General features: G+C 49.5%; 1 protein-coding gene across 7 annotated transcripts in view; it reads left to right on the top strand.

Moving 5' to 3' along the window:
• The first annotated feature begins 2,972 nt into the window (after positions 1-2,972).
• Positions 2,973-26,867, top strand: part of LOC147712726 (membrane cofactor protein-like) — a 629,516-nt gene continuing 605,621 nt past the window's right edge. For 2 of the 7 annotated variants that reach the window (XM_086923386.1, XM_086923384.1), the window contains exon 1: positions 3,122-3,526. In XM_086923386.1, coding sequence (XP_086779512.1) covers positions 3,457-3,526 — 70 coding nt within the window. In that variant the 5' untranslated portion in view covers positions 3,122-3,456. Of the gene's footprint in view, positions 3,559-26,867 lie in introns of all 7 variants that reach the window. The other 5 variants (XM_086923383.1, XM_086923385.1, XM_086923389.1 and 2 more) reach the window with 5 other exon arrangements.

The raw sequence follows: 26,867 nt of genomic DNA, 5'->3' as shown, positions 1-26,867 counted from the left end.
AACTGCAGGTGCTCAGCACCGGTGAGACCGGCCTATTTAAAGCCCTGCTGGGACGGTATCCCCACACTCAAGTAGGAGAGAGCCACAACTATATAGCCATAGCCATAGTTGTGGCTCTCTCCTACTTGAGTGTGGGGATACCGTCCCAGCAGGGCTTTAAATAGGCCCGTCTCACCGGTGCTGAGCACCTGCAGTTTTTTAAAGGAGGCCTCAAAACGGGTCTCTATCGGGCTCTGTTTTGTGCCCTGGCAGAGGCGGTCCATTTTTTTCCGGACTGCAGGGACAGCAGGCACATCACACTGCTCACTTCTCACTAGTGGAGAAGTTATGGCATGACGTCATGCCAGGCGAGCGTTGCTGGATGAATGGACAGAAACAGCAAAATACAAGCTAGGCGGCACACTATGCTAAACACATATTTTTAGCTCAGGTAGTTAAGCCACGCCCTTAATTACATTGGCCACGCCCCTTTGAGAGACCCCCAGTTTTTTCATCCCACTTAAGCCCTGCGCCCAGGTGAGTTGTGTGCTACACAAATGCAAATAAAAAACACACACATACACACTGTTGGGAACGTACTCCTGGTTACTCGAGCTGTCACGAGCGCTCAGCTGTGTCTGGCTGCTCGTGACAAGCTCGTGTTGCTGCTTACACATGTTATGTTTTGAATTGGTGGAATGCCATCAGTTCTGCTGTTTCTGTTCGTGATTATAATAACCTGTGACTTCAAGACGTGAGGAGCTATTAAACTACTTCTCCAATTTCAACTTCTCTCCGTGTCATCTATACTTCCCTACACTGGCGACGAGCGGGAGCTGCTTTACCTGCGCTCAAAGACCATCGGATGTTTATTTTTTTTTCTTTTTACTTTTTGCCTTATCCTGGATTTACCTTGAAATCTGCCAGCGCTTTTAAAAATTTCGCCTTAAAGAACAGCTTTGGATTACTGCTGCATAAGGGAAGCAGAAGGACCTCCGTTCATTTAAAGAACTTAAAATCAAGTATTTCTTACTTGTTTGCCGTAGCAGTTGTTGCCATAGGAGTCCGCGCTCACAATTCCGAACTGCGCGATCCTACGCTACGCTCACGTGACTTCAATCCAACGAGACGTCTAGGGTCATCGCGCATGAGTCACGCAACGTTGCTTTGCCTAAACTTGCATTTATCAAGGCGAAGAGTAAGACCCTTCTGCGCTAACGCAGCAATTACACACCTTAGATTATTGTCATGCTCACAGTCATCCTTCCCATGCACTAAAATATCGTCCTGGAATGCTATGGCACCACTCAAACCTTCTAGTGTATCTCTCATTAGCCTCTGGAACACGGAGGCTGCACTCGCCAGTCCAAAGGGCATACGACAAAACCTGTATAATCCCTCAGGTGTAATAAAGGCAGTGATGTTTTTGGACTCCTCAGCAAGTACAACTTGGTGGTAAGCACTGGCTAGGTCAACACTGGAAAAGACTTGTGCTCCAGCCAATGTCGACACCATCTCATGGAGGTTTGGTAGAGGGTGCGAATCAACCCAAATAGCGTTATTGACACTGCGAAGGTCAATGCATAGTCTGAGTTCACCATTGGACTTAACCGAAATAACAATCGGAGAAACCCAAGGTGAAGACTCGACAGGTTCAATAATGTTCTTCTCACATAATTCTTTTAGCATATCCTTAAGTTTAACTCTATAGGATAAGGGAACATTCCTTACTCTATGTCTTACAGGAATGGCATTCTCATTTAATTTGATGACATGTTCAAAACCCTTATACCGACCCAAGGTACCACTGAATACGGTGGGAAAAGATTGGCGTAAATTCTCAATAATTGGAGAATTGTCCCCAGTAACACTAGATACGCTCAAGGATTGAGAATTGTCCCCAGTGATACTAGATACACTCAAGGGTTGCACCACATAGACAGGAGGGTCAGCCCTGGGATCAATTTTCATCCCCAATTGAAATTGGTGTGGCCAACTCAAAAGTGATAGGCCAGCTCTTGATACATAGACTTTCCCTGATATGTGCTGCCCAGAAAATTGTATATCTGCTATGAAATAGCCAATTAGGTCAATTCTGTGACCCGTATAACCACCAGGGGAAACATCAGAATCAATTAGGCTCTTATTCGGAAATTTGTCCCTAAAGACACTTAGGGAAATTAAAGTGTACCAAGCACACGAGTCTACAAAAATTTCCAAATTCACATTATCAATGGTAACAACACAAGATGGAAATTTTGTGCACTCCCCATCTTCACAGACATTGATAACTGTATTAACTTGAAACTCTTCTTCATCATCTGATTGAGACTCATCACAGCATTCATGTACACAATTCATCTTCCCTGGTGTAGATTTGCAAAACTTTGTGAAATGACCTTTTTTGTAGCACTTTGAACAAGTTTTGCCTAGAGCAGGACAATTCTTACAATCTGCTAAATGTCCATCACTCCCAGATGGACATTTAGCAGATTGTAAGAATTGTCGTGACAAGCTCGTGTTGCTGCTTACACATGTTATGTTTTGAATTGGTGGAATGCCATCAGTTCTGCTGTTTCTGTTCGTGATTATAATAACCTGTGACTTCAAGACGTGAGGAGCTATTAAACTACTTCTCCAATTTCAACTTCTCTCCGTGTCATCTATACTTCCCTACACACACATATTTTTTAATGTTATTTCTATAGCTTGAACCTTAACAAAACGCAGAAGAATACTGCACTTGGTCAAAGACAAGTATAGATTTGATGAGTATTAAGAGAGGAAGCTAGGTTGTGATAATGTAGCGTTCTTTAGATGTAGCCTTTATAGAGATAAGTCTCGAACTCTTTTCTAAATTGCAGCAGGGTTGGGGCAGTCCTGATGGTTGCAGGGATGCTCTGCTACTTCTTTAAGAAAGCCCTTGATTAACAATCAACAGTAAAAGATACATTAGGGTTGGTTACTTGAAAGGATGCTATCCTCCAGGCCTTGCTCAAATGCAACGGCTGGTTTCTCTTGCAGGATCTCAAACTCAGGTTGGAAGTGGGCAGGGTCAATTCTGCCGAGGCCCCGCCTACCTGCGCACAAACCCTGAGCCAGGGCGTGGCGTTTGGTAACCGAGCTCACCAATCCAGCTGCCGCGCAGGTGTAAGGGGCGTGATTTCAACAGGAGGTCTGAACCTTTCCGGCTGCGCCGGGAACGTAAAGGAAGGGATGGTGAAGGAAGAGATTTTGTTTTCTTTTAATTGTCATCGGACTTGCTCATCACGCAGCAGGACGGTCGCGCAGTCACCAACGAAACAGTTGGACTCACAGTGATCCCGTGCGAGGGCGCCCGTTGGCCGAGTCGGCTGTGCGCGAGGCGCTGCTGAGTTCCTATTCGTTGATTCACATCTTCGGCGTTGTCATCCGTGCCGTTTTATCCCTCTCGGATACACTTCTGTATTTTAATACCTGTTGTCCTCGGGAGCCGCCATGACGCTGGTCGTCTGCCTCTCCCTGCTTTCCTTCGCAGGCACTCTCCTCCCTGGGGTTCTCGCACAAGGTAAGCATCGAGCCTCGCCATCCGCACGGCTGGTGGGATGGTTTATTTATTTATTTATGCGTTTTTATATAGCGCGGACTTTAGCCGAAGGTGTCAGAGAGCTTCACAATAGGAACATAACTGATAGATGAGAACAATTACAAGTGAACAAATTACAAAAGCAAACGTTACATTACATGAGGCAAAAGTGACAATCGTGAGCAAACAAAATGCAAGAGGTAGCAAACGGTGCATTACAGGAGGAAAAAGTGGCATGTGTGCAGGTTACAAAAGAGTACAAAGTACAAGTAAAGGTATAGTACTGCAATAAATGGAGGACACTCAAACACAAGAACAAACGTTAGGTAGGCAATGGTGGCACTTGTGCAAGTATCGAAAGCAAACAAAATGTAAGAGGTAGCAAACAGTGTGTTACAAGAGAAAAGTGACGTGTGCATGTTACAAAAGAGTACCAAACACAGGTAAAAGGGTAATACTGCAATAAATGGCATACTCTCAAACCACAAGAACACACAGGGAAGGCACTTCCATAGTCATGGAGAATAGACATTTCTATAATAAAAGGTCTTCCTTCAGATAATAGAGAGGGCATGAATTAAACTTGGAAGTGTCTTTGAAGGAGGAGAACTTTGAGGTCAGTTTTGAAGGCCTGAGAGGAGGAGGTGGTCCGGAGCCGAGGCGGAAGTGAGTTCCAGATTCTCACTGCGTTGCCTGAAAAGGATTGGGCCATTGATCTTTCCTTCTTGAAAGTGGGAGGTTCAAGCAGTAGATGTGACCTGGAATCTTGTGTACCCACCAGATGACTGCCTGTCTCCGGGACATCACAATTCCTGTTCCAGTCTTCTCCCTCTTTTTTTTTTTTTTTAAAGCAAATTAATGTATTCTAGGAGTTGTAGGCTTGAACTAGATTTCTAACAGACCCCTGATAAACACGATCTGTTAAAGGGTGAAATAGTTACATTCCTGTGAAATAACAGTGCTTAATTTGAGCCAGGCATTCGTTTTTTTCTTCATAAGATATTGACCAAGAGACTACCAGTGAGAGCAAGAAAGGGAAAACACACAAAAGGGAAAGGAGGAGAAAGATAAATATGGAAAAAGTAACAAAAGGAGAATGCAGGTACTTTAACGGTGAGCTAAAGAGGCAGGCAGTGGATTAAAGAGGCCTGAGATGAATTCCAGGCTACGCATCCTTGTTATGCAGCGCATAGACATTTAATAGCACCAAAGGAGGCCTTCTTAGAATAGCTTTGGGCATTCTCACTTATCCCTTTTAACAAATTAAGAACTGGATAGAGTCTCTTGATCTCCTTGACGGTGAGTCCTTCTGATGTAGTAGCCGTACGGCCCGGATTGTCATGGTGTTCTGAATCAGTTGTCTTATTTTGCGATTGTTTCCAGCCCAGGATGCCTGCTTTTGAAAAGTGGGCCTGCTTCCTTGTGATGCCTTGACACACATCAGAGGGACAAACTACTCTATTACTAAGCAGTTTACGCTACACAGATGACGGTGTGTAAAATATGCATTCATTTTCCCGCGTTATTACTAGAAAAATGCAGATCTTAGGCTTGCGAGCCTTGTTAAATTACCTTTTCCATGTTAATGAATGTAGTTTTGACAATCTGGTCACCTTAATTGTGTCCATACGAGGGTGAAGACAGAAAGTTGGCACTTCGCCCCTCCTATGACAATTAGCTACTTATTATGCATATCCAGATATAAATATTTATTCACGTGCTTGACGAGGGAAAGGACTGAGTGTCCTATAGCCTAAAGGTGTCATAATTATTAGTGTTGAGGGCCAGACGGGCTTGGCTGCTTGAGTTTCTATTTAGGAAGGTCTGGAAAAACATGATTGACTTAAAAAGATAACTGAGAGTGTCCAACAATTTGTCTGGGGTTTCTGAAAATCTATTGTTTTTGACACTGAAACCAATGGTTAGATTTTGAGTCCCCAAGAAGAGAAAGTTGTATACCTTTATACAACATCCCTTGGGCAATGGCTTCAAACCACAATCCTGTAAAATTATTTTGTAATTGGCTGAAACTCCTTTCTTACCATGAATAACAGATGTCACCCAATGAAATTTGCAATTAGTGTAATAATACTAGTTTACTATAGTAACCTTTTCTTTTATACTGCATTCAAGGCATATTTTTCTGCTTCAGACATATGCAATATAAAAAAGTAAATACCATGCATTAATGTTCTGATGACATAAATATTTTAATGGGCCTCATAGGTGATTATCATTTTGCTTTTTCATGCACTCGGTGGCATCGGTGCCCTTGATTTACCTAGCTCAAATGCTCAAGTTTGTTTCTTTTTTGGGGCAAATTTTGTTGATTTTGAGAGCTTGATAACAAATATTTCGACTCTTTTATCACATTTTGATGTGAGCTGGACGCTCAAATGTTTTGTAGCATTCCAAACTTCATTATTTCCACCGTGCTAGTTACATCTTTCTGTGTGTGTGTGTGTGTGTGTGTATGTATAATCTATATATCACACACTGGCAGACACCACTGTGTAGTTGTAGTCCGGTCAGAGTTTCCATAGGAAGAGGGTTTTTTTAAATCTTTTTGTGTGTGATCCTTCCTTCAGGCAGGGGCCAGGAAAAAAGGAAGTCCCACAACGTTGTTTTCCCATGTTCGTTCTTAACTCGCTTAGGAAAATTTCAGGAAGTGATGGGGAAAAAAGCAGCTTAACATATTTGTCAAAAAGATATTACTTCCCTCAAGAATCGTGCTTTTCATTATCTGGTTTGACCCTTGACCCGGTCACTCCACTCACCGCTCGGCCCCCGTGTGCCCTGGTCACCGCTGCTGCCTTTTGCTGCCTTCCCCCCTGTGGGCTGCATGTGCTGCTTGGGCCTCTGCCCTCAGGCTTGCCCCCTCGCCGCTTCGTACCTGCGCCTGGTTTTTCCCACCCTTGTCTCCCCGCCGCTGCTCCCCTGCAGCCCCGCCCCCCTCCCACTTGGCCATAAATTGCGGGAACCGCGCGGCAGTGAGTTGTGACCCTTGACCCGGTCACTCCACTCACTGCACGGCCCCCGTGTGCCCTGGTCACCGCTGCTGCCTTTTGCTGCCTTCCCCCCTGTGGGCTGCAGGTGCTGCTTGGGCCTCTGCCCTCAGGCTTGCCCCCTCGCCGCTCCGTCCCCACGCCTGGTTTTTCCCTCCCTTGTCTCCCCCCCCGTTCCCCGCCGCTGCTCCCCTGCGGCCCGCCCCCTCCCACTTTGCCATAAATGGCGGAGTCCATGCGTACGCGCAGCGGGCGCGGCGATTGTGCGCCGAAGGCGCGCCAAAGGCAAGCCCGTCCGCGCCTGGACCGCGCCCAGCACCAGGACCCCTGGCCCTCGACGATGCCAGCCCACACGACGGACTTACAACGCCGCCACCCTCCACGCTCTCGACGCCGGTCGGAACCCCACCTGCTACCGAGCCACCCTAAAACGCACCCACAGACCCTTCACCTGCCAAGCCTGTAAATTCACCTGCCTCCGAACCTGCACCGCACCCGCCAAGCCAAGCACCAGCAACAACCACCTCAAGTGCATCCTGCTCAACACCCGCTCCGTCCACAGGCACGCCGTCCAACTCTGGAACCTCCTTGACACAACTTCACCAGACGTCGCCTTCCTCACAGAAACCTGGATGAACGCCTCCTCAGCCCCCGACATCGCCATAGCCATCCCGGATGGCTACAAGATCACCCGGAGGGACCGCGCCTACCAAACCGTAGGAGGCATCGCCATCGTCCACAGAAACACCATCCGTATCACGACCAACTCCGACGACACCCTCACCGAGCACCTTCACTTCCAGATACACACCGACCCCAAGACCACCCTCAGAGGCACTCTCATCTACAGACCCCTGGGACCACGCACACAATTCAGCGAAGCCATCGCAGACTTTTTTCAGTCCGCCCGCCCTCACCTCCTCAGACTACATCCTCCTAGGGGACCTCAACTTCCACCTGGAGAACAACAAGGACTGCAACACCGCCGCCCTGCTGGACAACCTCGCCAACCTCGGACTCAAGCAACTGGTGAACACCCCCACCCACTACGCCGGCCACACGCTTGACCCCATCTTCTCCTCCAGCAAGCACATCTCCTTCAGCCACTCCACCGGACTACACTGGACAGATCACAGCTGCGTCCACTTCAACTTCAGGAAAACCACGACCCACCACCACCTGCAACAGGTTCCCCGCAGAAGCTGGAGTAAGATCACCGCCGACCAGCTCACCACCTCCCTCAGCCGGAACCCTCCCACCAACAAGACAGGCCCCAACGAAGCAGCCCGCAACCTCACACAGTGGCTCACCAACTGCGCAGATGACCTCGCACAACTGAAGAACCCTCCCAGCAGACCCGGCAGCAAGAAAGCCTCGTAGTTCAATAACGACCTCAAAAACTCCAAGAAAATCTGCTGCACCCTCGAGAAAGCCTGGCGCCACGACCAGACAACAGAAAACATGACAGCCCTCAAGAACGCCACCCGCAAACACCACCAGCTGATTCGCACCACCAAAAGGACTCATTCAAAGAACGTCTGGGCAACACCCACAATAGCAAGGAACTCTTCAGCATCGTTAAAGAGCTCTCCAACCCCAGCGCCTGCAACAATGACATCACACCCTCGCAAGACCTCGGCGACTCACTCGCCTTGTTCTTCCTCCGCAAGATCGCTGACATACATAACAGCTTCGGCGCACAGACCACGCACCCAACCACCAAACCAACGCCCCCCACCACCACCCTCTGCACCTGAACCCCTGTCAGCACCGAAGACACCACCCGCTTGATGAACACCATCCACTCCGGCTCCCCAACCAACCCCCTGCCCGCACCACATCTTCAACAAAGTGGACTCCATCATCGCACCCCAACTCCGGAACATCATCAACAGCTCCTTCACATCCGCCACCTTCCCGGAGAGTTGGAAACATGCCGAGCTGAGCGCCCTCCTGAAGAAACCCACCGCGGACCTCAAGAACTTCTGTCCCATCTTGCTCCTCCCTTTTCCGGCCAAAGTCATCGAGAAGACCGCCAACAAACAACTCTCCGCCTTCCTCGAGACAAGCGGATCCCTCGACCCCCTCACAGTCCGGTTTCCGAGCAAACCACAGCACCGAGACCGCTCTCATCGCAGCTACCGACAACATCAGGTCCCTGCTCGACAACGGGGAAACTGCTGCCCTCATCCTCCTAGACCTCTCAGCAGCCTTCGACACCGTATGCCACCGCACCCTGATATAGCGCCTCAGCAACACCGGTATCCAAGGAGCGGCCCTGGAGTGGATCATCTAATTCCTCGACGGAAGAACCCAGAGAGTCCGCCTCCCCCCGTTCCGATCCGCGGCCACTGAAGTCATCTGCGGCGTTCCACAAGGATCCTCACTCAGCTCCACCCTCTTCAACGTCTACATGAGCCCCCTCGCAGCCATCGCACGCCAACACAACCTAAACATCATCTCTTACGCCAACAACACCCAGCTGATCCTCTCCCTTACCAACGACCCGCCACTGCCAGAGCCAGCCTCCAGGAAGGAATGAAAGACGTTGTGGAGTGGATGAAGCTCAGCCGTCTGAAACTGAACTCAGACAAGACGGAAGTCCTCATTCTAGGACCATCCCCTTCTGCCTGGGACGACTCCTGGTGGCCCCCTGCCCTGGGCACCGCACCCAAGCCAACGGATCATGCACGCAACCTGGGCTTCATTCTGGACTCCTCCCTCACGATGACCAAGCAAGTCAACGCTGTCTCGTCATCCTGCTTCAACACCCTGCGCATGCTCCGAAAGATCTTCCGGTGGATCCCTACCGAAACCAGGAAGACGGTCACCCAGGCCCTCGTCACCAGCTGCCTGGACTACGGGAACACCCTCTACGCTGGAACCACAGCCAAACTCCAGAAAAGACTCCAGCGCATACAGAACGCTTCTGCACGACTCATCCTGGACATCCCTCATCACAGCCACATCTCTGCCCATCTGAAAGACCTGCACTGGCTCCCCGTCAACAAGAGGATCACGTTCCGACTCCTCACCCACGCACACAAGGCTCTCTACTCATGGGCCCGAAATACCTCAACAGCCGCCTCACATTCTACACACCCACCCGCCAGCTCCGATCCGCCAGCCTCGCCCTCGCCTCCGTCCCACGAATTCGCAAATCCACCGCCGGAGGAAGATCCTTCTCCTAACTGGCGGCCAAGACAAGGAACTCCCTCCCCACCCACCTACCGCTGACCCAGGACCATCTCTCCTTCAGGAAACAACTCAAAACCTGGCTGTCCCCCCCCCCCCCCGCCCCCCCTCCCAGCGCCTTGAGACCCTAGCGGGTGAGTAGCGCGCTTTACAAATTTGCTTGCTTGATTGATTGATTGATTGATGGTTTAAATACGTTCAGCTGTTTTGAGAAATTTGCATCTAATGAGAGGCCATGCTCGGCGTGGTCACAGATGGGTTACAATTATAGTGATATCTGGATGTTTGGTCCAGCAGGAATCTTGAGGTACCAACATTGTTTTAAAATAAGGACCTCTGATTTTCAGAGACCCCTTTGTATTTTTAAGTATCGCTGCCGGTTCCCCAATATTGAGTACTCTGGCTGTTGCATCCACTATTACAGGTCGTGTCCTGATTTTGTATATATAAAAAAAATCATAAGGGATCAGGTTAGGGTTATGAAACTCACCTTAGCTTCTATATAAAAAGTTAAAAACTGATAATCCTGCATAGAGTTAACTCTAGGCCTGAGCAAAATTTTAATTACCCCAGAGTAATCCGAGTTATTTCGTGTTATTCTTCCGACGCAAAAGTACACATTTCTGCCTGTTTGAGTAATTTTGGACAAAAATGTCTTGCAAGAGCAAAGTAACAAACAGAGCGTGAGCGGCAGCTGGCTGCTGCTGTTATTGTTCTGTAGCATTTAGCTCTATTTCCCTAGTGCAAAATGCTTCTTTGCGTCCATTTGGACTCATGAGTGCATTTTGCACTAAGAAAAAAATCGCAAAACGCATGATGATGCTCCTTACATAATTTTGCTGTAATTTCATGTAATTATGCTACAGCAAAAAACATGGGTTACACAACCCCCCGTTACACTTAAATATTACAAAATAGATTATATATTTAAAACAGTAACCAGAGGCTGACCTGGTGTTGCCGGTTTCCCTTCAGACACTCCTTCCCAAAGGCTTTTCCCGAGACCCACAGGACAAACAAACGGTGTCCACCACGTGCTTGGCTTGGGACAAATTACGCAGACTGCTACACCTTGACACACTTAACTCTCCCGCCCTTCCTCTGCCCAACCCCGACGAAAAGGTGGTACAGCGCACACTATCCAAATTTCAATTAGAGACTGTTGGGGATCTTTTCCCGGAGGGACATGCTTTCTCTGTGACAGAGGATCCTCAATTTGCTGATCGCTCCTTCATGGACTCTTTCACACTGACCAGACTTAGATCCATGCTCCGAGCAGAATTTCACACATTCCCGCTCCCGCCCGACGAAGCTGCGATACTCACGTTTATAATACAGAGCCAGACGGGATCGCATGTTGTCTCTAAACTATATAAATTATGTCTGTCCATTCTCCCTTCACGGGATGCAAAGGTGCGCGCTGCATGGGAGAGGGATCTGGGTAATCCCATTACCGACGTCCAGTGGGCGGCGTGCTGTGCGGTTACCAGAGATGTGTCCTTGAATAGCAGGCACAAGCTTTTACACTTTAAATATCTGAGACAAATGTACTACACCCCTACCCTGGCAAACAAGATAGACCCAAATAAGCCACATACTTGCCCTAAGTGCCCGGGCACCGCAGGCTGACTTTGCCCATCTTTCTTGGACATGTCCGAGATTACATGAATATTGGCTTCAGGTACACAGAATGCTGGGGGATATGTTGGAATTGGAGTTGCTGCCTACTCCGGAAGTTGCGCTGCTTGGCTATGTTGTGAACTACCCGCGTCCTGCGCGCAAATTGGCTGCAATCGGCTTACTACTGGCGAAGAGGGAGATCGCATTGCTATGGTGGGCCATACGTGCTCCCAGTGCGCAGGCTTGGCTCCGCAGCATGTCACACTGCAATGTGAACAGCGTGGAATACTCCGAGCAGATCCCTGTGGCTTCCCGGCCGCTTGATATTTGGGGGCCGATTCGCACATACATTGAGAAAATCACGCAGGAATAGCAGCCACAGGTGATTAACTCCATTGTACAGGTGGGGGTGGGCTAGCATGTTACCCTGTTGCGCTGTTCCGGACTACACCATTGACATGTTGCCGGAAGCTGGTCCACTACATGTTGCGATGTAACGAATGCCAGCATAGTGATGAATGGTCGTCGGTGAGGTTATCTGCGAAGTGCTAGGTCTTTCTGTGACCGATGTTATTTGCAGACCCCGAATTAATATTACTTGGCTTGACACGTACCGTGAATCTGCTCCCACTTCATGGGTACTAATATTGTGACTCTGCATTTGATGTACCGGCTGTGTAACCCTCTTGTGTTCTCCATCGCCTGCACGCTTGATTGGGGATTTTCTTTATTTGGTATTGTTATAGTTTTTATGTATATTTGGTCTGCTATTCGCGTATATTACTGTGCACTTTTTATTGCTTTTTTCAAATTTATTTTGGGGAGAAAATATGAAAAATATGACAACTATTGCAATGCAACCGAAACCACTCCATGCGAATGTTGGATTATAACATTGTTCTTGCTTTTGTTGCATACTGTATGTATATGTGATACATGTGTCACTGAGTGGATGTCATATTTGCGAATAAAGAAATTAAAAAAAATATATATTTAAAACAGTAACTGCTCTCTTTAGGTCCTGAATCAGCTTTTTTTTGCGGTAGTAGTTTGGACTTTGACTTGACCATTTTAATATCATGGTTGTTTTTCTTTTTCAGCCGTCCCGCTTAAAATTTACTGGTGTGTTATGGGTCATTACCCTTCTGCTTTTGAGTAAGCTTATCTGTTGGGCAGGCAGTCTCACAATTTCATCTACAATGCACTGGTATAGACCAAAATTAATGGTAGGCGCAATTTTGGGGTGTCCGGATCCTGCAGCTGAAAGCAGTGCTTAACCTCTGCCATACTTAAAAGATATTATGAGCTACTTTTTTTTTAAAACCTTTTATTGCATATTTCTCAGTGTACACTGCCTTTTGCCTACAACCCTGGGGCCGGCGGCTTGTTATCCGGACAGCAATACACAGCTACTTTGGCCAACATCCCAAAGGGCAGGCAGCGAAGTATAAACAGCGTGCAATTCAACACATTACTCGGTGCACGATACAAGTGAGTATATTCCCCAACATAGACCCAAGTAACCGTACAATTCCCCCCCCCCCCCCAATTACCAACCCCTGAACAGCAGCAAGCAGACTTCATGAAGCACCCACGTCAGTCCCATGCGTCGTGTCTATTATGGCAACCCAGCACATAACCATCGTCCACTATTCCTCTAAGATAATGCACTAAAACACTTGTGTACTCTGCCTCTAACGTGTTGTCCTGCAATGGCCGCTACATAACCCCTCAGCATCCACACAGACATTCATTCCGTCCGGAAGTCAGTCCCTCCGGATCGTAACCAAGCAGTAAATGGTTCCCAAATGTCTGTCGGTCTGGATCTACTTTGCATTAACTCCCAAAAGACAGTTAGGTGATCCCTACAGTACGTCACCGCTCTGACCCATTCAGCTACCATGGGTGGTCCTTGTTTCTTCCAATGAATAGCCACTTGTCGTTTAGCTAACAGCAGTAACATAGCTACAAGTTTGCGGTGTTCGCTATGGATTTCCTGTACATATCCTAATAATGCTACCATAGGTGTAACCTGTAATGTGACATTTGTTATGCACTCTATATGTCTAAAAATATCCGCCCAGTATTGGGACACAGGTCCACAATCCCAAGCCAGGTGGCTAAACGTGGCGCTCCGGGCGCCACATCTCCAGCAGCTCGCATCCGGAAGTAAGCCCATGCGTAGCAGCTGTGTCAGTGTGCGATACAATCTATGCAGGAAATTAAAGTGGATTAATCTTAATCTGTAGTTTGGTGAAAGGTGTTCTAGCTGTGTACAGCAAAACTGCCACTGCTTGTCAGTGATAACTAGTCCAACTTCTTCTTCCCATTCTGTTTTGGAGCTAGTGTGGGTGATTGGAGATTCACTCTGTGTGACGCTGTAGATGCGTGTAATGAGTTTCTTAGGTGATGGATTTACTATAATATTCTCCAGTGCAGACAGGGTTGGTGGTTCGCTCGGATACTCTTTATATCTGGCTCTGCAAGCCGCCCTGATCTGATAATATAATAACGTATCGGATGCTGTAGGCGTCTGTGAATTGCACATATGCGATATTGTCAAAAACTCTCCGTCGGGTAATAGGTCACTTCCCTTCTCTAGGTTGCGTGACTTTGCCCGCATCCCAGTTGCCTTATCCAATAGGGGTCCGATTAAGGGGTTGGCGTCCAGGGGCATAGACGGCGCGTAAAGCTCTCCTCACTATACTGGTCCACGCCTACCTCACCGCCTCTACTGTGTCAATTTCCTGTTGTGGACGCTTATAAGGCTGGAACACAGCCGTGTTAAGTGGTAGTGGTGCAATCCTGTCTATTTCTATCGCCACATGCGGTTGGAACGGTGTAGGGTGGTGCCAGAAATGTAAGAATTGAGCTTGAGCGCTATAGGCATATAGCTCAAAGTCCGGGGCTCCCAGCCTAAATTGTGTAAAGTGTAGTGTGAGTATGTTCCATGAGATTCGGGGTTGTCTGCCCGCCCACACCAACTCCAGCACATTAGAACGGAGCCTCTTAAAGAAATGGGCATTCAGTGGCATAGGGATGTTGACAAAGAGGCACAAGAATTTGGGAAGAATTACCATCTTAGCAATTGCTATGCGTCCCGTTAAGGACAACAGTAGCTTCTTCCACCTCGGTAACTTGCTTTCTAGCCAGTCCATTGCTCTGCCATAATTGGCCGCCCATATTTCCTGCAAAGCTCTGCTTATAGGAATACCTAAATATTTTGTCTCTTCCTTAGACCACTGAATCTGGAATTCCGATACAAAGGGAGTAGTAGTGTCAGTTAATGGCAATATCACAGATTTCGAAGTCTGAGTAGTTTGTAAATGTCATGTAAATCCTATCATTTCATTGTTGTGCCATTTTACATACATTACTTATTTTATCATGGTTAAAATGGGCGTAGGGACTCTCAGCAGAAGAATCTGTGTAAAATATAGGAATTGAGGAAGGACATTAATTTTGATGCTTGCCACCCTGCCCAGCTATGAGATTGCTAATTTCCCTCCACTCTACATGTCTTTGTAGAGGGCATCAAGAGAAGAGGGAATGTTTTGGCAAATCAAATCTGGCATCCTGTTAGTCGGGCACATACCTAAATATTGAGCCTAATGTTAAACAAAGGACTCTGTTCTGTATGGTTTTCCTGCAAGCTTGTTGTGGATCAGATAATGCAAACACAAGGAGATGATGGACGGAGCACTGAAACTTTTCCGACACTCACCTCCAGTCACAAATCTGGGTTGAATCCATCATTGTTCTTTAGCGCAATTTGCCACCCCAGTTCAGACCAAGCCATATGCAAATCAGCCTTGACCCCGTTTCTCATGGGAACAGTCCATCCTGAACTGCCAAGCCCGGCCTTCCCTGGACCGTAAACCAGCATCCTGCAACTGGTTTCGGGGTATCACGCCCTCATCAGCCAGGCTACCTTGAATCCAGTGGCAAAGTGAGCAAAGGTCCAACGTCTGGGCATACCCTGACAACTTAGAGCAAGCAAAGCAAAAAAAAGGAGATGATGGACGGATTGCTGAAACTTTTCAGACACTCAACCCCAGTCACAGATCTGGGTTGAATCCATCATCGTTCTTTAGCTCACTTCGCCACCCAGGTTCCGACCCAGCCATTTGCAAATCAGTTGTGACCCTGTTCCTCATGGAAACAGTCAAACCCGAACAGATGTGGGTCTGAACTGGGGTGGCGAAGAGAGCTATAGATTGATGATCGATTCAACCACGATCTGCGACTGGGGGTGAGTGTCAGCACTCCGTCCATCTTCTCCTTGTGTTTGCCGTGGATAAGATAATGCCATCATGTACAATTAGGTGTAGTTGATCTTAAGTCCAGACACCTCAGAACAGTAGAGACGTTCTGATATCAGAAACATATCAGAATTAGCAAGGAAGCAAAGGATAGCCCCAGTGAGTAGTATTTATAATCCTCTTGCTTCACTCTGATTCCCTCAATATAGAAATGTTGACTGTTATGTTATATGTTATAAAATGTTTTGTAGCGCGCTCTGCTACTGCAAAGTATCCTGGCGCGATATGTGAGATTGACCAGAGACATCAGTCAAGGGGGGAGATTAGATGCTGAGATTGAATAAGTGGGTTTTGAGCCCTTTTTTGAACCCCGCCAGTGTGGGTGATGCTCTCAAAGAAAGCGGCAGAGAATTCCATGATCGAGCTGTTTGAACAGAAATGGATTGACCGCCCAATCTAGCGTATCTGACTTTGGGCATTGTCATCAAATACAGATTAGCCGATCGGAGAGCGCGGCGAGGGGTGTACAAAATGAACCTTTTATGCAGATATTGTGGACCAAGTTGGTGCAAGGCGCGATAGGCCAGGACCAGCGATTTGAACGAAATGCGATGGGCCACTGGGAGCCAATGAAGGTCTCGGAGATGGGCACGCACACTGGTTCTTCTCGGGAGATGAAACAGGAGTCGCACAGCCGCGTTCTGAATAATCTGCAACCGTTTTATGAGGTATGCGGGGAGACCATTAAACAGTGCATTGGCATAGTCAAGCCTTGCCAAAATCAGGGCCCGCAGCACAGTCTCTTTCGCCTCCCTAGGGAGAAGCGGAAAGAACCTCTTGAGTGACTTGAGGGTGGCGAAACAGGTCCCTGTAAGTTTTTTTTAGGTGGACTTCAGACTTGAGGTCCTGTCCGAACCATACCCCCAGCTTTTTTGCCGGGCCTCCGAAAGAACTGGGACACAGAAGATCAGTCAGCCAGATGAGATCTCTGAAATTGGCCGGGAAGTTACCGTAGTATAAAATCTCAGATTTGTCCTCGTTACATTTGAGCTGAGCTAAGGCAAGCCAGCGAAAGACATGGGACAGACAAGTACGGACCACCAAGGCATCCAGACAGTCCTTTGGCCAGGTGAACAACAGCTTCGTGTCGTCAGCATACGCCATTATTTTTGCTCCCCACTGCTCAGCCAGATAGATTAACGGGGTCATATAAACGTTAAACAGCAAAGGACTCAATGTAGAGCCCTGCCGCACCCCAGTGGTGAGCTTCTTGGGTAGCGAGGCGTGTGGTGGCATCCATACCTGCTGCGTCCGATCAGACAAGAACGACGAGATCCAGGCAAGGACCGCACCCGACAGGCCTACCTCTGCCAGCCTCGTCAGCTGCTGAGTATGGGGCACCGTATCGAAGGCGGCAGAGAGGTCCAACAGAACCAGGACCGCCCTGCCGCCCCCATCCAGACACTCCCTGATGGCCTCCGATACCTCAACCAGTGCCGTCTCAGTGCTAAAGGCAGCCCTGAACCTCGATTGTTCCGGGTGCAGGGCCTGGGAGGACTCAATGAAGTTGTTCAGTTGCCTGAATACGACCTTTTCGCATACTTTCGCAAGGGCCGGGAGCAGCGAGATCGGACGATAGCTGGAAGTGGCCAAAGGATCCAAGCCGGGCTTCTTTAGCAGGGGGAGAAGTTTCGCCTGTTTCCAGCAAAGGGCCACAGAGGCAGAGGCCAGAGACAGATTCACAATCTGGGTAACCTCCTGATAGACTAGACTTGCCACTCCCCCTAAGACCCTTGCAGGACACGGGTCAGAGGGAGATCCAGACTTTAGAGCATCGAGGACAGCCAACACATCCGCTTGCTGAGCTGGCTCAAAGTTAGAGAATTGAATAGCAGGTGGAGTCGGCCCAGGACCAGTGGCGGCCGGAAGGGGCTGTAGGAGACCGCAGGAGTTTTGAAGCTCCTCTTGAATTTTGGCAATCTTATTGTCAAAAAAACAGGACAGTTCCTCACACCAGAGATCGGATGCCGGGAGAGCTGGTAGAGCAGTACAAGGGGAGAGGAAGCTCTGGACAATGGCAAAGATTTCTCTGCCATTGTTGTCCGCCTTCTCAATCCTCCCTGCGAAATATCTGCTTTTAGCAACCTTAATCTCCGCATAGTACGCCTTCTGGGCCCTCCGCAGTTTGCTCTTCAGTTCTGGCCGGAAATCAAGGCGCCAAGCTCTCTCCAGCTTTTTGCAGCCGGATTTGAGTTCCCTAAGAGCATGGGAAAACCAGGGTTTAGAAGGGTAGGACCTAGTCCACCTGCTGCTACCTTTATTATTGGGCAAGGCGGAGCCTTGTTCGACCCAGGAGTTGAAGGCCTCAACCGCTGAATCAAGTTCAGACGGCAAAGTCGGGCGGTTAAGCATAAGGGAGTCCGAAAGGGAGGCCAGGTTGATCCGCTGAGAATGCGCTTGAGGGGGGGGGGGCAGTCTGCTCAACCCTTCTTTGCTCAGGGGCCAGGCGAACTGAATTAGGGCATGGTCTGACCATGGAACCCCCCTAGGGGGAGACATAGTGATCTCAAAATTCGAGCAGACCAGGTCCAACCAGTGGCCGGCCTCATGGGTGGGAAAATTCACCCATTGCGTGAGGTGAGCCAATGAGAAGGCTTCAGATAAGCGCACCACTTCCGACGAATCCACCGCATCCATATGAATGTTAAAATCCCCCAGAAGGAGATATCGGGTGAATTTCAGGGCGCGGGGAACGATGACCTCCTCAATATTGGCGACAAAACTGCCCGCATGTCCTGGGGGGCGGTAGAGAAGGGTGCCTCCCAAGGTGAAATGGGGGGAGAGAACCACTACAAAGTGTATCATTTCCGTCTCACCCAATGGGTCAGGAGGTTCACTGACAACTACCCAGCGATCCCGATGAATCACCGCCAGGCCGCCACCCCTACCAGAGGGTCGATCAGTCCTAGTAATCCTGAAGCCCCGTGGTATAGCAAGCTCCACCACCGGCGAACAGGACTCGGTGAGCCAGGTTTCAGTGACGAAAAGGAGATCCAGCTCATTCTCATACAGCAGCTCAAATATGTCGGCCGCGTGTCTGACCATTGATCTTGCATTAATCAGGCCCGCTTTTATAACCTCTGAGCTGTTCCGAGTCACGTCGACTGAGGGCTGCGGATTCAAAAAGCTGAACCCGCATACTGGGCACCGATGGGACAGAGTATCTAAAATCTCCCAGTGTTTGGCGGCATCGCAGCTGTCTTATTTTTTTCTTCAGGAGAGCTATATTGATAGGTCTAACAATAGTGAGGGCATTGCATACTCCTATCTTGTACCTACCTTTTCCATTCTACTTATAATCTTGTTATTTCTTTTTTAGTAATATCTTTACTATGTTGTATTTCCTTAAGTTCCCCTGATGCTCTATTGCTATGGAGCTTGTTCTAAGTTCCAACTGGAGTTAGTTTGTATAGAGTATTTGCATGCGGGGGTCCCATTGTACAGTGCTGCAACAAGTAAATATTTTATATAAACTATGCTCTACTTTGGATCATTACAAACTTAGCGAAAAGTTGAAGACACTTCTGCTACTTTTTCCGCGGCACATTAGCGATTTTGTCTTAAACAGACCTGTATTGGATTCATCTGATGACTTTAAATTTTGTGTTCCTCCTTATGGATTTTTGCCACAACTCCACAGCCTCATTGGAATTCAAGACTATGCACAATTAAGACTTTTCTCTTCAAATCTGGGATTTTTTGTGTGTTTATTTTATTGTACGTTGTATACCCCCACCAATTGCCAGCACTCGCTGCATCTTTCACACATGCTGCAAATATCTTACAGTGTACATCATACACAAGCCTTCCACATTCTTCCAGCTCTTCATGCAAATCTGCGTGCATTGGAAGGTCTACTCATGTGACCCCTTTTTCTATGCACATGTCCATTGCGTAGTTTTGCTACTCCCTGAGTCTTGTTGCTCCCCAGCCACTGTCTGGCAATTTAACCCGGGCGCATTTGTTTACGCTTATGCATTTATTGGTGGCCAAGAACATTGTGCATACATTGGAAAACATCGTTTTGAAGCATGCTGCTATCTCCTTTCTTTGTGGTGGGCAAAATACTCATGATTAGTTCTCAAGTAAGGACATTTTGTCATACCAATGAGAGGCACTTGTGTTGTGTGTGTTTTTTTTTGGGGGGGGGGGCTTTCTCTTCTAATACAGTAATTGCTAATGTTTTACTCGGTTTTATTGAACTTTTATTTTGCCTTATAGTGCAATTTGACCATCCCTCTAAGTTTTTCAAAGGGAAAATCTTCCATTCCATGGGTAAGGTGGAAGTAAGAGTTATTAACCTACCTTAAAGCCATTGATGGAGAAAGACTAGCAGCTGAAAGAAAAAAAAGATTTTTCCACATTACTTGGGTTCAGAAGGTCAAGTGGTATTTAGGACACTTCTGCAAGCTGAATGGAGTGGAGAAAGGAATGGCTTTGTGGAAGCCGTGCTGCGGCATGAGACCAGATGTAAACCTACGTCCAGCATTGCTCTGAAGTTGTTCAAGTTTTATACTAGAGTATGGGGATGGTGAAACTTTTGATGATTTACTTGCTGGATAACATACTCTTTGTTAACTGCAATTTTGGACCTTTTATAGATGAAATGTTCAGAGACCAAATCTTTGTGCACGTCAGAAGCAAGTAGGTGCAAGATCAGTTGTGGATTATTGGTGATCCACATTTATGTGATATTATGAGTCTTGCCAAAGCGATGGAACAACCTGAAAAGTGGATGAAATCCTTAAATAAAGACAGCAAATGTTTGGTGGAGGATGTGTGCAGCTCGAAATCTGGAAATGCACGCAGTGGGCAGAAAGTGTATAAAAAAATTTATAAGGATTTCCATTGTTTTAGGTGTAGGAGTGTTAGTTATGGGGCGTCTTTTCCAAGGTGTCCTGCATTAGGTAAATAATGCAAGAAATGTGGATGTTTTGGGCACTTTGCTGTGGTATATAGATATGTTAAAGGGAATTTTAATGTGGGATTCAACAAAGGTAAAGTTTCTTGTATTAGGGAGGAAGAGAATGATGATGGTGCAAGCTGTACAGGCACTGTGTTGCCCATTAGTGATGTGGGGGAAAATAATAGTGAACATGCTGGTCTCAAGCCACCTAAAAGCACTGTACGTGTTTTGGGTGTGGAAATCGAACGTATGGCTGACTCTGGGTCACCTTGGATGATAATTACTGAAGAATATTTTTTTATTGTTTTGGTGAATTATTAAGTCTTAGAGATCTGAAGAAATCTGATGTTGTTGCAAGAGCCTTGATGGGTCTAAAATTGACATGGTGGAATATGAAGAAGTTGATGTTGAATTTAAAGGGCGTGTGTTGCTCACATTAAATTGTATGTAGCGCTCAAAGGGTTGAATGTATTAGGTTGGAGGAATCAATGGAGTTTGGGAATGTAGGAAATGGGGGTTACCCAAATCTTCAAGGGGGTAGCATGGCATCAAGCGGGCAGGCCAAACTCCAAGGACATGTGAAGCATTCACGCAGTATCCACAGACGACACACCAGGCACACTACAAAAGAGACGCAACTCCACCTTTGGTTGGAAAAGAAGTAGTTTAGTGATATCTCCAACCTGTAAGGTAAAAAGGAAAAATACACGGGTAATCATAACATGGCGCCAACTGGCACCCAAGCCAAGTATTTCAGTGGGGGATTATTTACATGGGACAAAAAGGGTTGAGTCCATAGTCCATAGTGTCTAGCTGAAATATAAAAAGGTTAGCACTTGGCACATATCATCAATGACGTCCATGTAAGGGACAAATTCATTTGGCGTGTTCGCCCATTAAACATGCAATCAAACATTAGGGGTAAGAACCCAAAATAGCTGGCATTGGCGACTCCTGCAAAAAGAATAGGAATCACCCGGCATTAACATCAGGCAGGAACACCTGTAATAAAACTCTAGGTTTCTTCCCCCCTCCACCTAGGGAACTACACATCAGGCAGGGCCTACTCAGGCCTTCATCCTTGGGAGGTTGGCTGAAATTGTAAGTTGCATATTAGCGTAACTACACCTCATGCGTGACAACGCCAACCCAACCCCTGTAAGGGAAAAACATCATATAATACCAGACAGGAACATGAATCCTCAGCCCCCCCTGCAACCTGCAACACAAACATTAAGCAGTGCATTGGTATCAACAACATATAAACCAGGCGTGAATCCCACTGCACCTGGGCATCACTTTAGTGTAGGCATAACATTAGCATATTCACATTAGCCACCAGACATTCCCAATCCTGGGCAGGGGACGCAGTACGCTCGGCACCCTGCTTTAGCATAAGGCTTGGCCCTAACTTGGGAGGTCAGGCAGGTAGCAGTCACATAAGCACTAGGCCCGAATCACATTGAACCCGGGGGCACTTATGCATTTAACATGGACCTGACTCTAGGCCTATGAACCTCGGGCGTACCCATGCAGGGGGAGTATCAGGCCTACACAGGTATCAGGGGGCAGAACACACCTGACTAATCCCCTAGGCACAACAGTTAAGTCGCCCTCTAAGCCTCCATAGCTCCTAGGGTGACCCTATGGGCTGGATATAGGTCCTAGGTCCCCCTACAACTGGCACAGTCTGTTGGGACCCAACGTTGCAGGTGCCCACTGCCAGACGGGCACCTGGGAAGTTAGTCTGGTTCTTGGGGCGGGCACCGACCATATGCCACGACACACCCCCAACCCACGATGTGGCTGAGTCCCCACTCACCGGTAGACCTGCGATGGGTGAAGGGGCTCCGGCTCCTCTGGATCTCTTTGGAGGTAAGGGCAGGCACCGGCAATGTGCCTCGAGGCCCTTGCCCCACAGAACTTGCGTCGTGGGACTCTCTCTCTCGGCTTCCCTGCGGGGCTTTGCCACACCACCCCCTGTCTCGCGCTCCTTGGGGGGGGCTCTTTACTTCAATGCCGGCCCCTCGTCTGAGAGGGGGCCGGTCAGGGGAGGCCTGCGCGGCTCTGGCGCTCTTCTCGGGGCCTCCCTGCTCTTCACCCGGGCAACGCGGATCTCCACAGCGGAGGGGCCAGGCACCGTCAGTGTGCCTCGCGGCCCCCTCCCTTCTGTCTCCTCAGTCCGGCACGGCGCTAGGCTCTCTTCCGCAAGGGGGGGGTGGGGCAGGCACCGACCGTGTGCCTCGATGCCCCCTCCTCTCCCTCGACAACCGGGGCTTCACCTGGGTTCCCCCCTTTCCTCACGGGGACCCAGGGCTTCAGGACGCTCCTCTTCTCGGGCTGCCGGTCGGCAACCAATCCCTGCGCGGCCTCCAGGGGTCACGGCCGCGCAGGCCAATCCGCTCGCGGCGGTGGCGGGGGCGGGCCGATGACGCGGTCAGGCCCCCGTCACGTGATGCGGGAGACAGCGGCCTCAGGGCCTGGCGCGGCCCTCTTTCCACCTCGGCGGCCCCCTCCTGACACCGGGGGTCGCTGCAATGATGCGCCGCCCAGCGGGGAAGGTCTCCTCACAGCGCCGGGTTGCGGCGGTGATTTTGGTGTCACAAGGGGTAGGCTCCCTTTTTAATTAATTATTTACTTCACGGGCAGTTCCAACCGGCGTGAGGCGTCAATAAGGGGTAGGCTCCCTTCTTAATTAATTAATTAAATGGCGGACAGCGCGCCAAAACGAGGGTAGGCTCTTCCAGCTCGATTCCCCTCACAGTGCCCTCAGGCCACACAGCGCGATTCCCCTCAGCAGATGACGCTATTTACAGCGCACTGCTCCTCCCTCTCAGCAGACAGAATAGAGGTAGTTCAGGGCTTCTAGGGACACGCAGCTCCTCCCAGTCCTTCTCTAGCGCTTCCAAATTATAGCGCTTCCCAGGCAGGACAGTTCAGGTCAGGGCAGCAACAGTCTTGGAATTTTCAGCGCTTAGGTAGGCGAACTAGGGCTTCCAAGTAGGCTCCTCACGGAGGGGGGGGCGAGCAGCTCCACAGCCAGCCCAAGGGGCACTCTCCTCACCTCCTGGGGGATTCAAGCCCACAGCATTCCTCCTCTTCTGGGCACCTTTTTCCCTCAGCGCTGGCGTAGTTCAAGGTCCCACGGCATCAGGGACCTATGAAGAGTCCTCCCTTGTCAGGGGCCCATGGGGACAGCAGCGGGGGGGTTTATAGGGGTGCAGGGCCCAGCTCACAGGCCCATGTGGCGGTAGCACCTCACAGCAGGTCCCCTCCCTTCCTTGTCCCAGAGCTGACTGAACCTCTGGTGACACTTCCCCCTATTTATACCCTCCTCCCAGGCAGTGCCAGGACCTTCTAGAATGTTGGCACATCTAGCCTAAACTGGTTCTAGGGGAGGGGGTGAGCACCCTGGGTGCCAGGCTTTCCCTCCAAAAGCTAGGGGTTGCTGGGTATTAATGACTAGACCGCCAACCTAACGCAGTCAGGTGGCTCTACCCAGGCCATGGCATCCATTTTAAAATACAATACATTTCAGTCAGGTGCAGTTTTAAAATGGGGGATATTTTCTGTACACCATTTAACAACATGTAATTTTACAGTTTCAACAAAGTGTCCCACACCACACATGGCCTATACAGGTTTAATCCCATGGGGGAGACATCCTAGGTAAGGGGGTCAAAAGCGAAAAATTTTTGGGGAAAAAGGCCAAGTCCAACACGACTCCCCCCCCCCCCCCAGCCAAAAGCCAGGGTAGACTGATCAATGCCTTGATGGGCTTCCCTGCTTGGGGCGGAAAAAGGTGGACGCAGGCCTGCAACTACAGGAGCACCTGCAGTTTCTCCTCCACTCTGGAACCCAATGGTTCTCTTTCGCAACCCTCCCTTCACCAACAGAACTACCCCACTGGTGTTCCCTAGTGGGATGTTTATCCTTCCTAGAGTGGGAGGCTCTAGCCTCAGGCTTGGAACTCTCTTGAACCACTCTCCTCTCTCCAAATTTCCACTGGTCCACCCACCTGGGGTCTACACCCTCAGAATGACCAGCCCTTAGGGGCGAGGCTCCCCTCCCCCTACTTCTCCTCCTAGGGTTCCTCCATCTCCTATGCCTGGGGACACCCTCACACAACTCTCTCCCCAACCTGGAGTCGAAACCCACAGGCTGACCTGGTGACAGGGGCGAGTCCTCCCTCCCCCTGCACCCCCTCCCAGAATTCTGCACCCTCCTACCCGGAGAAGTACCCCTGGGAGTCACTTCCGGGGGGACTCTGGTTTCAGATGTCCCTCCCACCAGGGCAGGCAACTCCTGTCCCTGGCCACCCAACCCGGGATCTGCGCCCTGTGGCTGAGCTGGTGACAGAGAAGAGACCTTCCTCCCTCTGCACCCCCTCCCAGAGTTCCGCACCCTCCCACTGGAAGTGGTACCCCTGGGAGTCAATTTGGTAGGGACCTGCTTTACAGGAACCCCACCCTCCAGGTCAGGCAACCCCTGAACCTGGAACCCCAGTCCAGGATCTAGACCCTGTGACTGGTCAGACCCCCGAACCACTGGAGCTCTGATTAATGATGCTCCGGGTTCTCCTGACATAAGGGGATCCCTCCCTCGGGATGACACATCGGGGCAGCCTAGCCTCCCAAGCTGGGGTTCTCTTAAAGAACACTCCAGGCCCGGTGGCCGCAGCTGGGGCACCTTGGGACACCTCCCCGTCTCACTCCCTTCAGGATCACTCCCCTCAGCCTTCCCAGACGCTCTGGCACTTACCCAGAGGTCTGCCTCCCGTGCAAGTTCCCTGGGGTCTGAGAACCCGCACTGCAACAGATGGTGACGCAGTGTTGGGAAACAACTCCTTAGCATGTGCTCCCGGATAACGGCATGGCACAGCCCTTCCCAATCCTCCACTGCTCTCCTCACCACCCAATCCTCCAGTACAGTCCAACACTCCTCCTCAAACTCTCCCCAGGACTGATGGGACAGCTTTACCTTACCCCTGAACACTAACCCGTCCTCCTCTTCCGGGGAATCAGGCACGGTCTCCTGGGCTTCGGGAGTGGGACTCCTTGCACTGGACCTACACTCGCTGCCACCACTGGATCCCACCCACCTCGGTGAATCCAGACTCCTAAAACCACTCTCAGGGGACAAACTACCCACCTGAGCTGATCTCTCCCTGGCGAAGGCCCTCTCCGCCTCCGCCATCCTCTCCAGCGCTAGGACTCTTTCAGTCTCTAGTCGCTGCTCTTCTACCCTCAGCTGCGCTAAGCCCTCGGCATGCCTGAGCTTTGCCAGCGCCAGCTGATACTCCCTCTCTTCTCTCCTATCTACCCACTCTTCTGGGGACAGGGAAAGGGATGGGGCAGTGCCCCCGGGACTGGACCCAGTGCGAGACTCCCTATCTTCGGTGTCCTCCACAGCTACTGGCGTCTCCGCCCTCTCAAACTCTTCCTCCTCCTCGGAATAACTACCTCCCAGGGTTCTGGATGGGGAGCCCTCTCTCTGGTCTCTAACCCACTGACCCTTCAAAACCTCGGGAGGGTAGTCAGACAAGTCCCCATCAATCTCTAAGGGCTCTCCCCTCTTGAGGGCCTCATAGAGAAACAAATTCCTCCTAATGTTTCCTACTGGGGGTATCCCTCTCTCCAGGAGGAAGTCTATCACCTCCTGTTCGGTGTACTCCATCAGTTCCACTTCCTGGTAAATCAACCCCATCGTGGCGAGGTACACCCGGGACACACCCTCCCAGTGGAACAAGGGGACACAATTCTGCTACAACACTTTCCAGGAGGAGGCAATACAAAGTCACAATGTTCTGCCAAACAACAATAATCCCCACAAAAAGGCTGTGATTACCTCCAAGCTCTATTTGCAGTGTAACCCGTGGCCGCTGTGGTACTGCGCAAACACAAGTCCTATCCCACCGCTTGCCACCAATGTAGGAAATGGGGGTTACCCAAATCTTCAAGGGGGTAGCATGGCATCAAGCGGGCAGGCCAAACTCCAAGGACATGTGAAGCATTCATGCAGTATCCACAGACGACACACCAGGCACACTACAAAAGAGACGCAACTCCACCTTTGGTTGGAAAAGAAGTAGTTTAGTGATATCTCCAACCTGTAAGGTAAAAAGGAAAAATACACGGGTAATCATAACATGGCGCCAACTGGCACCCAAGCCAAGTATTTCAGTGGGGGATTATTTACATGGGACAAAAAGGGTTGAGTCCATAGTCCATAGTGTCTAGCTGAAATATAAAAAGGTTAGCACTTGGCACATATCA

Source organism: Lissotriton vulgaris, chromosome 5, assembly GCF_964263255.1.
Source record: "Lissotriton vulgaris chromosome 5, aLisVul1.2, whole genome shotgun sequence".
Classification (NCBI taxonomy): Eukaryota; Metazoa; Chordata; class Amphibia; order Caudata; family Salamandridae; genus Lissotriton; species Lissotriton vulgaris.
The sequence above is the reverse complement of the archived record's forward strand: the minus strand, read 5'-3'. Positions and strand labels throughout refer to the sequence as shown.